Source organism: Canis lupus, chromosome 23 (genome assembly GCF_003254725.2).
Source record: "Canis lupus dingo isolate Sandy chromosome 23, ASM325472v2, whole genome shotgun sequence".
NCBI lineage: Eukaryota > Metazoa > Chordata > Mammalia > Carnivora > Canidae > Canis > Canis lupus.
This window is the reverse complement of record NC_064265.1, coordinates 4,253,473-4,269,853: the sequence shown is the minus strand read 5'-3', so window position 1 is coordinate 4,269,853 and position 16,381 is coordinate 4,253,473. Positions and strand designations below refer to the sequence as shown.

Below are 16,381 nucleotides of genomic sequence, written 5' to 3'. Positions count from 1 at the left end.
TGTGTCTTTCATGAATAAATAAATAAAATCTTATAAATAAATTAATTAATTTTAGATAATAGGGATCCAGACTATTGATTCATTCCTGGGGCCGGCTTGTTCAACAAATTTGGAAGATATACAACATTGACACATTTTCTGATAAATTGTGCATTGTGAACTACATAATAAAACAGTTGCATCTGACCTTAAAACATGGCAGTAGGAAGAAAATAAATGTTTTAAAAGATGAACACATTTCAAAAAACTTTAAAAATAAGAGATGAACACATTTCACCATCTCCCCTTTCCTAACCGAGTGAAAATATGCTACACATTTCCAAAAATCAACCCCCAAAATTACACTTAAAGCGATTCTTCATCTCAAATAACTAGGGCAAATCATAAGTAATGAAAAACATGGTCCATTCATAATAAAGTATGGGGCTGACCACTGTAAGAAGACATTCAAACGCTGTCTCATGCATTTAGTCAAAGTGGATATTTTATTTCCCAAACCACCATTTGTCAAATAAACTGCAGAAACTATAAAGCTGAAGGATAAAACTTCAAATAAGAATTCATACTCCAAGCAAGTAAGAATCTTTCAATTTTTATTTCTAGGATACATTCATCTGGAACCTTTTTTGTTGCTTTACAATTTTCCCCCTAAGAGAAATGAATACAATAAAAATATAATCCAACTACCAGCAATGTTTGTAACCAGAAAAGAATCTAAAATCTCTGGTGTGATAATATAGGATTTTTTTTTAAAAATATAAACTTCATACCAGAAATAAAGCCTGAATATTCTCTTTTTCTTTAAAAATATAATTTTTCCTTCTTAGCTCTTCCATGTAAATCTTTTAGTTCTACAGTCTATTTTTTAAACTAGTAATTGTAACACTATAGCAGTTTTTCCCTACTTTGTATCCTGTTCTGTAGTGTGACATTAACTAATAATTGCAGAAGTGTTTACAAAGAGAGATGCCACTAGGTTGTAGCAAGATTCTTCAAGATATACTGATCATTAAAAGAAAAAAAAATCCCCATTAGCAAACTGAAACCTACTTAACAAACTGCATTTTATTTATGAAATTAGAAAATGTGTATAAAGCACTTTTGCAAACTTTGTAAAGCTCTAACGGAAAACATTTTTAAAATCTGTTTTAACTACAAAGGCTGCTGACTGAGCTAGAATGTCAGGGACAGAAGGTTCTGTGAAGTCTTTTTGTTGTTGTTCTTAATTACTTACACTTGGGGAAGGAGAGATTATAAACTGCAAAGAAGCTAGGGGGATGGGTACAAGAATATCTCACAAAGATTGACTGGTTTGCAGTGATAGGTGACTGTTTTTCTTAACCGAGAGTAAAGACCAAAGGACATAGGAGTAGACCAATATTTTACACTAGACTGAGAAGTCAAGCCATTTGTCTCCAACTAGGAACCAGAAATAAGAGAAGTGAGGCTTTTCCCCACTTCTGACTAGCTCGATGCAGAGCTTCATTACCTACAGTCCATTTTAAAAACAGTATTCCAAACCCAAACATAAATGGTCTGGGAATGGTTTCTTTAGTTTAGGAAAATAATCAAAAAGCCATAGATAACAACATACCTGAACCAGAGTTGACAGCTTTCCTACCTCTAAATAAATAGCATTGTCCTTAACAACTTTTTAGGGTATTATGTGTGTTACAGAAGTCAAGCAAAGAGCAAATTCTGGTAACAAAAATAATCCCAGGGAGGGCTTCCTTGTTTGCTAGAATGCAAAACAGATGTTAAGAGAAACTTCTTTCCATGAGCTATCCTAGTGAAACTAGAAAGGCTATGAAGACAGCCCCAGCAATGATGGGCTTCAGAAATCTGGTCATCTGTACCCAGATGGGATAAAAATAAAGTATCCTCAATTATCTAAAGGATGAGTGAAGTGTCAAGAGGGACTGGGTCTGCGTTATTGCATTAAAAAAGCTTTGAGCGAGTCAGGCATGCTGGAAGAGGCTACCACTTGGGGCTTTGGAGCCTCCTTTCTAACAGTTTCGCAACAATCTTCTTCCATGGCTCTCTGGGAGCAGGCCTAGCTCAGCACAGGGAATGGGGCTAAGCACCTTATAACCTCTTTTGCCCCTCTGATGAGCTTACTCTTCTTACTGCCTTCTTTCCCCCAAGAGAATATTCAGGCCAATTTGTTTTTGTTTTTTCTGCATTAGTAAGAACAAACTAGCAATTTGGAATACCCTTAACTCTCATTGCGTATTTCATATTAGTATATGATACCTTGAATAATAATGTAGAACTTTAATGTCTTTTACATAAGAATCAAACAAGCCTATGCCATAGTTTGATGATTCTACATTAATAATATTTAGCTATGATATGTAAAAAACTACTTTTGCCAAGGTTTTAACTATTGGACTTTAAACCAATTTCAATATTCCATGGGAAAGGTCATTTATATTAGAGTAACATGCCATGTTTTCTACGTACAACAACAAAGTAAGTTTTTTTTTTAATGTACATATATTTTTTAACCAATACACTCCCTTTTACAGTCACACCTTCAGCCCAACATTTAAAATATAAACCCAAACTGTCAAGGAAAAAAGAACAGTGGACCAAATGACAGTATCATTTAAATGTAACAATAATGCAAGAAAAGGTGAGCATCAAGACTTAAAAAATAAACAGTCATTGGAAATCTGCTCATATGCCTGTGTTCAGACATGAACCTCAAACAAAACAGATCCCACTATTAGACAACTCATTCCTTTCTCATTTACTCACTCCATGATGCATGTCTCACTATTTTTACTGAGGTCTATACAGTGATTAATTATCCTAAAGAGCGGAGATTAATATTCAATATACAGCCTCGTCCAGAACTGGCATATGCTCCCAACAATTGTTTTTGTATGCTCCCTGAATTATAAAACAGTCTAATTTTTTAGGAGCATAAAAAAGAAAGGGCTTACATCTATTCATATACATTGTGCATTAAATGTTACTAAGTTAAGACAGTAAGGTGGAAAAAGGAATAGAAGGGTACAGTAAATTTTCTTTAAAACAATTCCATTACATTAGATAGTACTGTCAATGATACGTATTTATTTTAACCAGGTTATGAAAAAAAGGAAAGAATTATTTATCAGAATTTGTATCCATTTCTTGGAGAAACTAATGATAAAACTTTAAATATACATATTTATTTGTATATTTATTTGAAGAATCTTTGGTAGCAATTGTGTTTCTTCCACATTATAGGACTTTTCAAAATAAATGTCAAAATTTATTTACTAATCAGCATATGAAAGATAAATTATGGTACTATTCTTTTGGTTTTCCTATAAACCCATTAACTTGCACTAATCATGCACTTAAACACAGTTATCTGTTTAACTTATGTACATATAAAATGAGAGACTAATACCAGAAAGACAGTAATGAGAATCAATGACAAAACATAACAATGACAACTGTTCTTAAGTAATTTATTTTTAAATTATAAGATTTACAATGCTTTGATTATGCAAAATAGTATAATGGAAATTAAACCAAACTGATAAACCAAAAGAGAAAGAAAACTTACTTTTCTTGAATATCAGTACTTAAACCATCATTATAAGTATCTGATGTCCCAACCACGTCTTATGTAGACATAAGTATAATTCAAACGTTTCACTTGTGGGTTTAATTTCTCATTTTCAACTTTTATGAACAGAAATGTAATTTATTTCAAATTCTATTATACCTATTATAGTGTTTATACTGCAACAGCAGCATCTCTCAGTGTGCAATCAAATGTGGAACACAGTTTTTAGCTTTCAGCCACAGACAGAAATTATACACTGTGTTCGGTACAACAGAGTACATTATATTAACCAGAGCATAGAGTTTAGTACATTTATTGCAGGGTTGGTACTTCTTTCCATTTGAACTGAACCAGTTGAGCTTCTGAGATGACATATTACTGCTGTGGATAGTAAGACTGCTGTGGGGGCTGAGGGAAGGGGTATGAAGGCTGCTGGGGTCCTGGGTATGGAGCCTGTCCAGGGCTCTGGTGATACACTGGCGGATATGGCATATTATACTGGCCGTATGCGTAAGGATTATAGCCCATGGGCATGGGCATTTGGCAATACCTGATGGAAAGAAAACAAACAAAAAAATGGATTGGTAAATCAAATACTGGAAAATGAAACATAATAATTATTCTAAAACCAAGTTTTTTTTAAGAAAGTCATTTTCTCTTTTTCTCAGTCCAGCAGACAACAGTAGGAAGAAAAAACAACTATTTCAAGGTACTTATTAGAGAATAGTGTTCCTATCCTATTAATACTTGAGATGAAAGAATATTGAGTGTTTAATACTATCCCAAAAATAATAGTGTTGATGGAAATAAGACTATTCAACTGTTAACAAGGAATAAAAATGGGGATGCCTGGATGGCTCAGTGGTTGAGTGTCTTCCTTCAGCTCAGGACGTGATCCCAGGGTCCTGGAATCGAGTCCCTATTGGGCTCCCCTCCCTGCAGGGAGCTTGCTTCTCCCTCTGCCTATGTCTCTGCCCCTCTCTCATGAATAAGTAAATATCTTTCTTTAAAATTTCTTTAACAAGGAATAAAAATGAGAACCCTCTTTTTAATGTAGCAACTTAAAATTCCTAATTCACAAGATTCAATATTCACTCTTATGCACATAAATTCACTGTTAACAAAGTTTTAATATTAATATTTCAAAGAATGTACTTACAAAGCAAAGTTTGGAGCACATCTTAAGAGGTAGTCAAATGTCTGGATTTTTAAGATTAAAAAATTATCACAAAGAAAGCTTTTCTTTAAAGAAAGCACATGCCATAATTAGATATAGTCATGTTCAACAGTCTTTCAGAATGCCAATGTTTCAAGGTACAGGTACATAAACAAGGCCTTATCTGTCTTGCTATGCTAAGTCCAGAAAAGGTGCCAATCCACTTATCACCAAAATAAAGATGACCAAGGAAACATATACTGCATTCCATAAAGAAGAGATGTATTTAAGATAAGCCCAGCACATAACAATTAAAAACATAAACAAGAAATGGTCAAATTAGTGCCTATAACATTATTTTTATTTGTGTAAGCTGATAATGTAGCTTATTCATTCATGATACCTTCATTCAGAGAAGAGGTGACCCTGTTTTTAAAAGATTAACCGGTACTAGAAACATTAGTCAATTCATTCACATATGCAGTTTCAGCCTTACCCGGGATATCCTGGATAGGTAGGATATGGGGGTCCCTGGGCCTGTGGAGGGGGAGCTGCTGAGCCAGGAGCATGTGATGGAGCTGGTGGGGCTGTGCCCGTCCCCACTGGAGCCGGAGCAGTAGCAGGAGGAGTTCGATTTGCTGGAAGCACAGGAGGTGGAGGCCGGGCTGGGGGTTGGGGCTTAGCAGGCTATAAGAAAAAGTCAACACTGATGACAAAATGTTTCAGGTTTCTGTCAAATTACAATTACTATCAGTTAAAATAAATAAGAGCATATGAGAAACTCCAGAATCCAACCAAATATATTTTTAATTTCCATTTTTAAATGTTGACTTATTACTCTAGAATGGTACTCTATGTACCATAGCTGAGGAGTAATTCTCTAATTTGTGTATATTCCACAGCTACTGTTCTCTTCCTGATGCCTAATATTTAATCATTTACTGCTTATTACTGCTCCCATCAATGGTTAGACATTTGAGATGGGAGGAAGGAACAAATCAGGTACAGTTTATTACTATAATCTCCTCCTGGCCACAAAATTTTTTTTTTTTTTTTTTGGCCACAAAATTTTTATACAAACATTTCAAACACCCAAAAACTTAAAAGAATAGTATAATAAACAAGCATAGATTTACCAATTAAATACAGTAATTATTAACATTTGGCCATGTTTACTTTTATAGCTATGGCCATGTATTTATCAAACTACATATTTGCAGAACCATGTGAAAGTAAGCTGCAAACTTCATGACTAAAAACTGTAAAGCTAGGGATGCCTGGGTGGCTCAGCGGTTTGGCGTCTGCCTTTGGCTCAGAGACTGATCCCAGATTCCCAGGATCGAGTCCCACATCGGGCTCCCTGCACGGAGCCTGCTTCTCCTCCCTCTGCCTATGTCTCTGCCTCTCTCTGTCTCTCTCATGAATAAATAAATAAAATCTTAAAAAAAAAAAAAAAAACTGTAAAGTTCTAAAGACTGTACCATACAAGTCCTAATATTCTCTTACATAATCACAATACCATTTCTCCCTAAGGAAATGAACAATTATTTCCTAATGTCATCGAGTATCCAATCCATATTCAAGTTTCCCTACTTGTCACCAAAAAAAGCTCTGAAATGAGTTTTTATGAACCAAGATCCAATAGAGGTTCATGTAGTGTGATTATTACGAATCTTTGCTCTCTTTTAAACCAGAATGCCCCACACCTATTTTTTTCTTTCCATGACATTCACTTTTAGAAAAGACAAAGTCAAATGTCTCACTTGTTTTATCACTATATTTGCTATAAACGGAAAGGTGGTTCTAAAGATTTGACTAGATTCAAGTTAAACCTTTTCTGGCACGAATTCATGAATGATGCTGAGTTATATTACAAAACATCAGAAGGTTGGTCACCTGATGAAAACAGGTAACCACCGGATCTTTCCAATGTAAAGCCTCCTGTTTTATCTTACAGCGAGCAAGCAAACTTTAAAAACTGTGGTTGCGGGATCCCTGGGTGGCGCAGCGGTTTGGCGCCTGCCTTTGGCCCAGGGCACGATCCTGGAGACCCGGGATCGAATCCCACGTCGGGCTCCCGGTGCATGGAGCCTGCTTCTCCCTCTGCCTGTGTCTCTGCCTCTCTCTCTCTCTCTGTGTGACTATCATAAATAAATAAAAAAAAAATAAAAAATAAAAAAAACTGTGGTTGCTATTTTTTATATTCCCCAAATGAATGAGACCATGTAATGTTTGTCCTTCTCCGATTGACTTATTTCACTCAGCATAATACCCTCCAGTTCCATCCACGTCGAAGCAAATGGTGGGTATAAAAAATAGTGAAAGGGAATAAAGGGGAAAGGTGAAAAAATGAGAGGGAAATATCAGAAAGACAGAACATGAAAGACTCCTAACTCTGGGAAACGAACTAGGGGAGGTGGAAGGGGAGGTGGGCGGGGGGTGGGGGTGACTGGGTGACGGGCACTGAGGGGGGCACTTGACGGGATGAGCACTGGGTGTTATTCTGTATGTTGGCAAATTGAACACCAATAAAAAATAAATTTATGAAGAAAAAAAAAAAAAAAAAAACTGGTTGCTTACTAACCGGCATGGTTCTTGGCGCTGGTGTTGGAGGAGCTGGCGCATGTCCCCCTGCTGGAGAAGACTGGTATGCAGGTGTAGGAATTGAAGGAGCACTAGGTTCTCTGGCAATGCTTTGTTGCAAGTCCCTTATTAAAGACAAAATTGTTAGTGGCGATGCTTTGTTGCAAGTCCCTTATTAAAGACAAAAGTGTTAGGAATTAACAATTTTAAAAAACAACACATAAAATACCAGGTCTTTTAAAAACTTTTCTTCTCTTTACATATGAAACAGAAAATAGACTCAAAACAATGATGGTATTTTAAAATATACATTTCTGTTCTTTTTTTTTTTTTTTTTTTTTTTAAATATTTTTTTTCAATTTTTATTTATTTATGATAGTCACAGAGAGAGAGAGAGAGAGGCAGAGACACAGGCAGAGGGAGAAGCAGGCTCCATGCACCGGGAGCCCGACATGGGATTCGATCCTGGGTCTCCAGGATCGCGCCCTGGGCCAAAGGCAGGCGCCAAACCGCTGCGCCACCCAGGGATCCCGACATTTCTGTTCTTGACTAGAACTAACTTAAATCTTTTTTCCTAGTATTCAATAAAATGAAGTTAGTTCTTTTTCTATTTCTGAAGGACTAGGAAAAAGGTAAACTTTTTCAGAGATCACAGTTATAGCTGGAGTAAGGAACACGTCAAACTGGGAAAGCATTTTAAAAGACTTCCTACTCTCTAGTAAGAAGTCATCCTCTAGATGGGAAACTCCTAACATAACTAACTAGCCTATCTAAAAGTTATCAGAAAACCGCAACTGCTCACAGTCAGCTAGCTATATATAGCATATTGGTGTTTATAGAAAACAAAACACAACAGGTGAGAAAGCTAACCTATTCAAACCATTATGCAAATTTCTTGATGAAAATTTTCTGAAGATATTAAAGAAACGCAGCACTGAGATATTTTATGTTAAAAGATAGATCATGGGGTGCCTGGGTGGCTCAGTTAAGCGTCTGCCTTCAGCTCGGTCATGATCCCAAGTCCTGGGATCAAGACCCACATCAGGCTCCCTGCTCAGCAGGTAATCGGTTTCTTCCTCTCCCTCTGCCCCTCCCCCTGCTCTTGAGAGCTCTCTCTCAAATAAATAAATAAAATCTTTAAAAAGAAGATACCTCATAATCTATAACTAAGGTAAATGCATGATAAGATTGTTGAAAGGACTATTAAAATTTAGTATTAAAATTTAGAAAAATATTTTAAAGTCCCCTCTAATAATACATTGGAATCCATCCCAAAATCTCACTAACCAAAACCCTAAAGTAAAATGCACTCTATGGGGATGCCTGGGTGGCTCAGCGGTTAAGTGTCTGCCTTGAGCTCAGGGCGTGCTTGTGGGTTCCTGGGATCGAGTCCCACATCAGGCTCCCTGCGAGGAGTCTGCTTCTCCTTCTGTCTGTGTCTCTGACTCTCTTTGTGTGTCTCTCGTGAATAAATAAAATATTTTTTTAAAAATACACCCTATGAAACACATGGTATTGATCAACTTCTACCTGCACTGATTCATGTAAACAGATAAGTAAATGTGGCAAGCCCTGTGTCTGCAACACCACCTGTTGCCGAAGTAACAATTAACTGCAACTCCCAGAGTCCCCCGGACCATGCTTTCACTCTCAAATTAGTCACTCTCTGTATAAAGAAAGCTAATACACATTTATCAAGAAACCAAAAATATTTCTTAACGTTTGAAGTTTATAATAAGTGCTTACAACATAAAGTTTTTAATCAATATTAAAATTCAAAAAGGTCACATGTTGAAATAATTTATGCATATATCTCATATACACTAAATATATTTAATCATATTGAAATTTTTTATAATTCATATAATTACAATTAGTTATTTAGGTATTTGAGTATATTAAAAATATATCTAACATATGTAATTATATCATAAAACCTTAACATAATATTTTTATCTTTGGTAAACTCCAGAGATGGTTGCAATAGACAACAAACTTACAGGACAAAAGAAAATTTCCTATATAACTCAAAGTTATTAAATCATAAGACTAGTATCATAAACAAAAATACATGAAATAAAATCCTACTAGTATTTCGATGCCAACAACCATCATTACTGACATTAGTTTTAAATCATTAGTGAAAAGAAGGTAAAGTTCAGAGTAAAATATTTATTCTTTTTGCATACTTACTATAAAGAAGACATATAAGTCATGAAGAAAATGAAAATTAAAACCACAATGAAATAACACTACACACCCACCAGAACAGCTAATGGCAAAAATATAGAGCAACCAACTCTCATACACTACTAGTAGAAATATAAATTAGTACAACCACTTTGGAAAACCAGTAGTTTCAACTGAAGTTCAATATGCATATATACCGTCTCACCTAGCAACCTCACTCTTACAGCACCAGGCCGTGAGGAAGAACCAGGCTTGGGGTGCTCAGGCCATGCCCCTCGTACTAGTTCCTCCTCAGATGATTCAAAGAGATCACCCCTGGTCAAGACTACACTGGGACGACCAGCTGCCCCCCCCCCCCCGTTTTGGCAAGCCAGATGGGCTAAGGGGCCGGGGACTAGGTTCCCCTGAACCAGGCCCATCCCGTACCTGGGCCAATCTATGTCTTACAGCAGCCAAAAAGCCCCAGCTGGTATCTCTGAGGCAGAGGAAGTAGCCTTGCAGCCATTACTGACACCCAAAGATGAAGTACAGCTCAAGACCGCCTACAGCAAATCAAATGGGCAGCCCAAGAGTATAGGCTCAGCTTCCCCTGGCCCAGGCCAGCAACCTCTCAGCAGCCCCACAAGGGGCGGAGTCAAGAGGTGTCAGGGGTGGGTGGTACCACCTATGAGATTTCTGTGTGAGCCTTGGGCACCTCCCTTCCCCCCACGCCTCTGCGCCTACACCAAAGGGCCCCAGGTGGCCACCTTCCTTTCCTCAAGGGGCTCCCTTCCCCTGCATGGACATTTTTTTAAACCACCGATTCCAAGAGGATGAGGAGCGTTTCATAAAATGCAGCGGGGTTGGGGAGTCAGAGAGTTGGGGCCCTGAGACTGGGGTAGCAACCTTTTAAGACCTTCCCCCTCCTCAACCTCTGGACCAGACTCAGTGGACATTTGTGCAATTGCTCGCCCTGGAGGGAACCAGATCATTTTTAAACCAGAAATAATTTTTTTTATTATTGTTATGGATTCTATTTTTTTCCTCTCTGCGTTACCAGGTGTGTGTGTACATATATATATATTATAAATATCAAAGAAATTCTATATCTATCCTGGGATGGGAAAATGAGGGAGGGATATGTAGAAGCAGGGGTATCTTACTCTTCCCATTCCGCAGACCAGCAGGAAAGCAGCAGGGACATCCATCAAAGTCTTCTTTTTCCCAGTGGTTCCCTCTCTTTTGTCCCAGTTAACAACTGAGGAAAGTGTACCCCCTGGTGTGGGTGCGTAGTGATCAGGAAAGAAAGCTCCAGAGAGGCGAGTCTGGGGTCTTGGTCAGAGGAGGGAAGGACTTGGAAAGGAGAGTTAGTTTTCTAGGTTCAATGGCACTTAGCTTCCCCAGGAAAGGGGTCACAGCCCCATGACTTCGGTGGTGGTGGGGAGATTCATAACACTCTGAAAATGACTTTCAACCAAGAAAAATACACTAGTGAGGGATTAATGCACCAATGAGGTATTCATGGTAAAAAAAGAAATTGAAAATAAGTTACCAAGATGTGCAAGACAAAAAAGAAAAAAAGGAGAGAAAGATTGAGTTAATGTTTAAACATTACCTGTGAGGAGTGTGACCAAAGATCTCATACTGAGGATGTGTTCAAAGATTTTATGATGACCAAAAATGTGAGAATTAGGAAACTTTGGTCCTTTTGAAGGCTTGTAAAATGTACTTGTTAGTCTCCTGCTTTAGCTACATTTTACCCCCATTCTGCAAACCTCTTGAAAGTTCCAGAATAATAATTTTCTAGAGGGAAGTGGCTGGTGTGTAAACGGCAAGTTGGGTTTGCTGTAATGGCATATGAACCATCCCTCTGGTGTCTTGTCTTACTGTAAAGAGACATTTATTGCTTCCTTTCTCGTAACCACGTCTTCTCTCCTTGATCTTTTCTCATGATACGTGTACATTCTTTTATTCATTGAGCTACCAAATAAAAGTTGAATTATGAAAAAAAAAAAATCTCACCTAACAGCACCACATGTATCTGCTCAGGATCTAGAACTAGTCCATGTGGCTATTAAACACATGAAATATGGCCAGTGTGAACTGAGACATACTGTAAGGGGAAATTACACACCAAATTTCCAAGACTTAGTCTGAAAAAAGGTAAAATATCTCATATATAATTTTTATAATTATATGCTTAAATTATAATATTTTGGGTATTACCAGCCTAAACAAAATATATTTTTGAAATTAACTTTACCTATTTGGCTTTTAAAATGTGGCTACTGGAAATTTTAAATGGCGTATGTTGCTGCATAGTACTTTCACTACACAGATGAAGCTTTATTTATTTCATCAGCCCTGGACATTTGGTTTGTTTCTCTTCTTTTACCAGCAAAACTGAAGATTAATGTTTTAGAACATTCATGCTCACACTAGTCATAATATAGTGGCCAAAACTACGTACTACTCCAATAACAACAGTAGAATATATATGTAGCTCATGGCATATTCACACAATGAAATATGCCCAAATATGAAAATTAAAGATAAAAAAAAGAGAACTAAAGATATACAACTACACACAACTGTATGGATGAGTCTCACGAACACAATGCTGACTGTAGACTAGTTACAAAAGAGTACATGTGATTCCACTAATATACAGTGCAGAATAGGAGAAACTCATCTACATTCTCAGAGTAAGAACAATGGTTGCCCTGGGGAAAGTAGGTAATGACTGCATGGATGATGCTCCTGTGGTGCTGAGAATGTTCTGTGAATTGATCATTGCTGTATTCAGTTTGTGAAAGTTCAGTAAGATGTACGCTTATGTATACTTTTGTTGTGTTTTTAATACTCAATAAACATGCTTTAAGGAACTTAGGCCCTCAGTATTAAGAGTGATTTTAACAAAATAAACCCTCAGATTTTTAAAAGCTAATGTTATGTCTATTCAGCCTACTTTCCCATCCTTCATTTACCTTTTCATCACCAAGCTAAAACCACTTGACAAGTAGATGACTATCTCAGAACTGATTTTGTTCATAGTATAAATATAGAAATACACATGCAAATAGTAACAACCTAATTTTCAAGCTAGAGATATGAATTATGAAATATTTGAAAATGAAAATATCCCCAAATTTCTTCCTAAGCCATGAACTCCTATTACACTACACAATTCTAAAAACAGGTATGTTAGCCTATAATACACTGAAGATTTAAGTGGAGAAACTAACAGTACATACAACTAGAAAGTATATTATCATGGACAACAAAATGATTCCAACGAGGGGTTGGCAAAACTTTTTGTGTAGAGAGCCAGACAGCAAGTATTTTCGGCTTCACAGAATATAAGGACTCTGTCACACACACAAGAATGCTGCTGTTAGTGCAAAGCTAGCCATAGAAAATACGTAAAACATGAAGAACATGGATGTGTTCCGGTAAAACTTTACAAAAATAAGCAGAGGGCTTGACTTGACCTGGACAGTGTAGTTTGCCAACCTCTAATCTAAACTAAGAAATCTTTTTTGGCTCTCACTTGGTCCTGAGCTACAGAATTTAACGGTCCTATACAGTCATCTCAATGGCAGCTGCTTATCTGGATGAAGGAAAGGAAAGGGGGCAAAAGGTCTTGCTCCAAGCCCCTCACCCTGCTTGCATCTGAGCCAGATCCATCTTTGTTTTACAAACCAGACTTCTCTTTAAGATGAAGCTTGAGCAAAAGGTCCTATAGCTTTTTTTTTTTTTTTTTTAAGATGGGCAGCAGGGAATGTATCTGAAAATTCGACTGTAGAGTCAGAAAAATAAAAATCAGACTTGGATGAGGCTATAAAAACAGATGAAGTCCCATTAATTCTTTAATTTCACATAACTTTCTGAAAAGGTAATGTGTTCACTTGCTTCAAAAACTAAAAAGTGAGTGAAAGACTCTTATCTGCAAGTTCCCACTCCACCACTCACACCCCCAGATCCACACTATTCTTCCTTATGAAACTGACCAGAGCTTCCTGACATAAAAATAAGCCAATTCAAATGTATATTTTAGTTTCTCCCTTTTTACACAAAAAAAGCATACTTTATACTGTTCTGTACCTTTCTTCTTTACCATAACTATAACAAGAGTAATCATAACAAGACTAAATTTGGAGGGGTTTTTTTAAACCTCAGAAATCATTTAAAAAGCACTTTGAGGGGATCCCTGGGTGGCGCAGCGGTTTGGCACCTGCCTTTGGCCCAGGGCGCGATCCTGGAGACCCGGGATCGAATCCCACGTCGGGCTCCCGGTGCATGGAGCCTGCTTCTCCCTCTGCCTATGTCTCTGCCTCTCTCTCTCTCTCTCTCTCTCTCTGTGTGTGTGACTATCATAAATAAATAAAAAAAATTAAATAAAAATAAAAATAAAAATAAAAAATGAAAAGCACTTTATTTGCTTTTTAAAGGTTTAGTAGAAAAACTGTAAAAACAACACTGCTCTTTCTTAGGAGGTGGAGAGAGGTAGCTCTTTGATAATTTCTCCAACAACTTCTATGAAGAACAGTTTAAATGTGAACAGAGGTGAATAACGGTTGGGTTAGCTGCGGGGCTCAAGAAAGACTTGTGAATAGAAGAGTCTTGAGTTCTTCCCTTTCATGACTAATGAGCATATGGTTCTGTATACACGTGCAGGACAGTCTGACTGGATATAAAATCCTTGGCTCTTACTTGCTTCCCTTGAGCTCCAATAGCGATCACTCCTCTCTCCTCTAGCATGCAGTGCTATGAACCTAAACTTTTCACCTTTTCATAAATGGACTTCATCTTTTTGCCCAATTGCCTAAAAGGATTCTGCCATTATCTTTTAAGGCTAATAATACGCCTTCGTGTTGACAGTTCTTATTCATTTTTCCTGACCATAAAATATATCTTTTCAACAAGCCTTTGCTTATTTTAGGAAAATATTCTTGAGTAATACTGTTAAATATTTCTTCTGTTCATGGTTTTGGTTTCTCTTCTTTCAGGGGAATTCAATTTTGCATATATTTGAATCTTCCTTGTCCATCATCTCGCTAATCTTTTTTAAAATTTTTTTTTTTTTGCTTTGGCTTTATTTTCTTTGATTTCCTCTTTTCTAATCTTTGTGTTCCTGTATCTTCTTCACTGTCTATTCTCCTTTTTGCTCCTTCCCATTTCATCTTGTATTAGTGATGGTTTTGTTCTTCTCTCTTCTACTTGTTTCCTGAAACCTGACACTTCACATTTTATCATGTCCTATCTCCTCACCATCTTTTTGGCTCTGGCATTTCTGTGTATCATATTCCTGAGGGTGGTTGCTTCCTAACCCTTTTTATTTTAATTCATGATGAAATATCCATTCAGAATTTTCATCTGTTCTGTGATGTTATTCTGGTGAATATTCTCCATTCTATTAGGTTTTATTAAAATTTGGTTCATTTTTTTCACCATTTTTAAGAATACTGTATCTCTGTACCAATGCTGTGTCAACTCTACTGGTCACTCAGCATGGAATGAGCCCTATCTGGTCCAGCTTTCTCAGCAGGCTCCTTCAGAAGGGCAATAAGCTGATGTTTTCTAAGCTATTCACCGTGTCTACTCAATATTCCGTACCTTCAGTTTTATATGTAAGGAACCTATTTTCTATTTCAAAGTAAACTACTTATGTTTATTGCTATTTCTGAGATCTGATATCCTGAACTGACATGTTATCATTTCTGTAACATCAGTGTGCTTCCGACACCTAAAGTTTCTACTCCTTTTTGTTTATTCTCAGATCATGCAGCTTGCTTATTGCTTTGGAAATGTCCAGGAGGAAAGGAAGGAAATTCCTACCTCATACTGCTAAGTTCATCACCCAAAGTCTCCACGAACAACTTTTCAAAAGAAAAGTACTCTACAATTTGATACACAAAATAAACTTACTTTAAGAGTTCATCTCTTTCTGTCTTCCGTGCAAACACTATATCACTGCATTTGTTCTGGAATCTGACCAAGATTTCAGTCAGCTCATTGTAAAACTGTAAGCAAAGAAGAAATACAAGTAATAAACCAGAACAATTTTTTAATCTAAAGAGGAACACAATCTAAAGCTCATTTGTTAATCACGACTAAAGCTAAGGAACTAAAATCCTCTTTAGGAGACAGTCATACTATGGAGGTTCAACTTTATATTAAATATGATCTAATATTCCTAAAAAAATAAAAATAAATCATTTTTAGAGAACACTTGTCATCAAAAATTAAGTGGAACAAATTGTAAGTTTCATGATCATGAGTATGCTCTCAATCGCTAAAGAAAAGTCAATTACTTAATAAGGACATGAAATCTATTAAGTGAAAGGATTAGATTTGCACGTTCACTTCAGAAATACAAGCATCACTTCAGAAACCCTCAGAAGTACTTCCAAAGGCTCTCTGAAGAGTTTTCTCAGCTTATCTATTTCAACAAAGCGTTTTAAATCAAATTAAAATGGTGTCTTAGGGATGCCTGGGTGGCTCAGTGGTTGGGCTTCTGCCTTTGGCTCAGGGCATGGTCCCAGGGTCCCAGGATCGAGTCCCACACTGGGCTCCCTGCATGGAGCGTGCTTCTCCCTCTGCCTGTGTTTCTGCCTCTCTCTCTGTCTCTCATGAGTAAATAAATAAAATCTCAATAAAATAATAAATTAATAAAATAAAATAAGTGTCTTATTCTTCTATTTCCAAGGCTTTGTAGTATTTCTACCCGCTCTTCAGAGCTTTTACGTTATATCTACTGTATTTGTATCAAGATGACTTTATTCAATAATCATTATAGAGTTGAAACACAAGGTATCATGTATCTGAAAAACTTAAAAATCACTTGTTCCCTCAAAAGCAAAGTCAATGGTAAAAACAAATATAACCATTCCCCCAAGCTATTAAGG

The 16,381-nt window shown here is 36.8% G+C and overlaps 1 protein-coding gene across 4 annotated transcripts in view; it reads right to left on the bottom strand.

Moving 5' to 3' along the window:
* Positions 1-576: 576 nt before the first annotated feature.
* Positions 577-16,381, bottom strand: part of LOC112668798 (programmed cell death 6 interacting protein) — an 87,901-nt gene continuing 72,096 nt past the window's right edge. For all 4 annotated transcript variants that reach the window (XM_025461408.3, XM_025461407.3, XM_049099589.1 and 1 more), the window contains 4 exons: positions 15,402-15,496; positions 7,306-7,429; positions 5,218-5,408; positions 577-4,115 (listed from right to left, as the gene is read on the bottom strand). In XM_025461408.3, the coding sequence (XP_025317193.1) occupies positions 3,941-4,115; positions 5,218-5,408; positions 7,306-7,429; positions 15,402-15,496 (585 nt within the window). In that variant the 3' untranslated portion in view covers positions 577-3,940. The remainder of the gene's footprint in view (positions 4,116-5,217; positions 5,409-7,305; positions 7,430-15,401; positions 15,497-16,381) is intronic.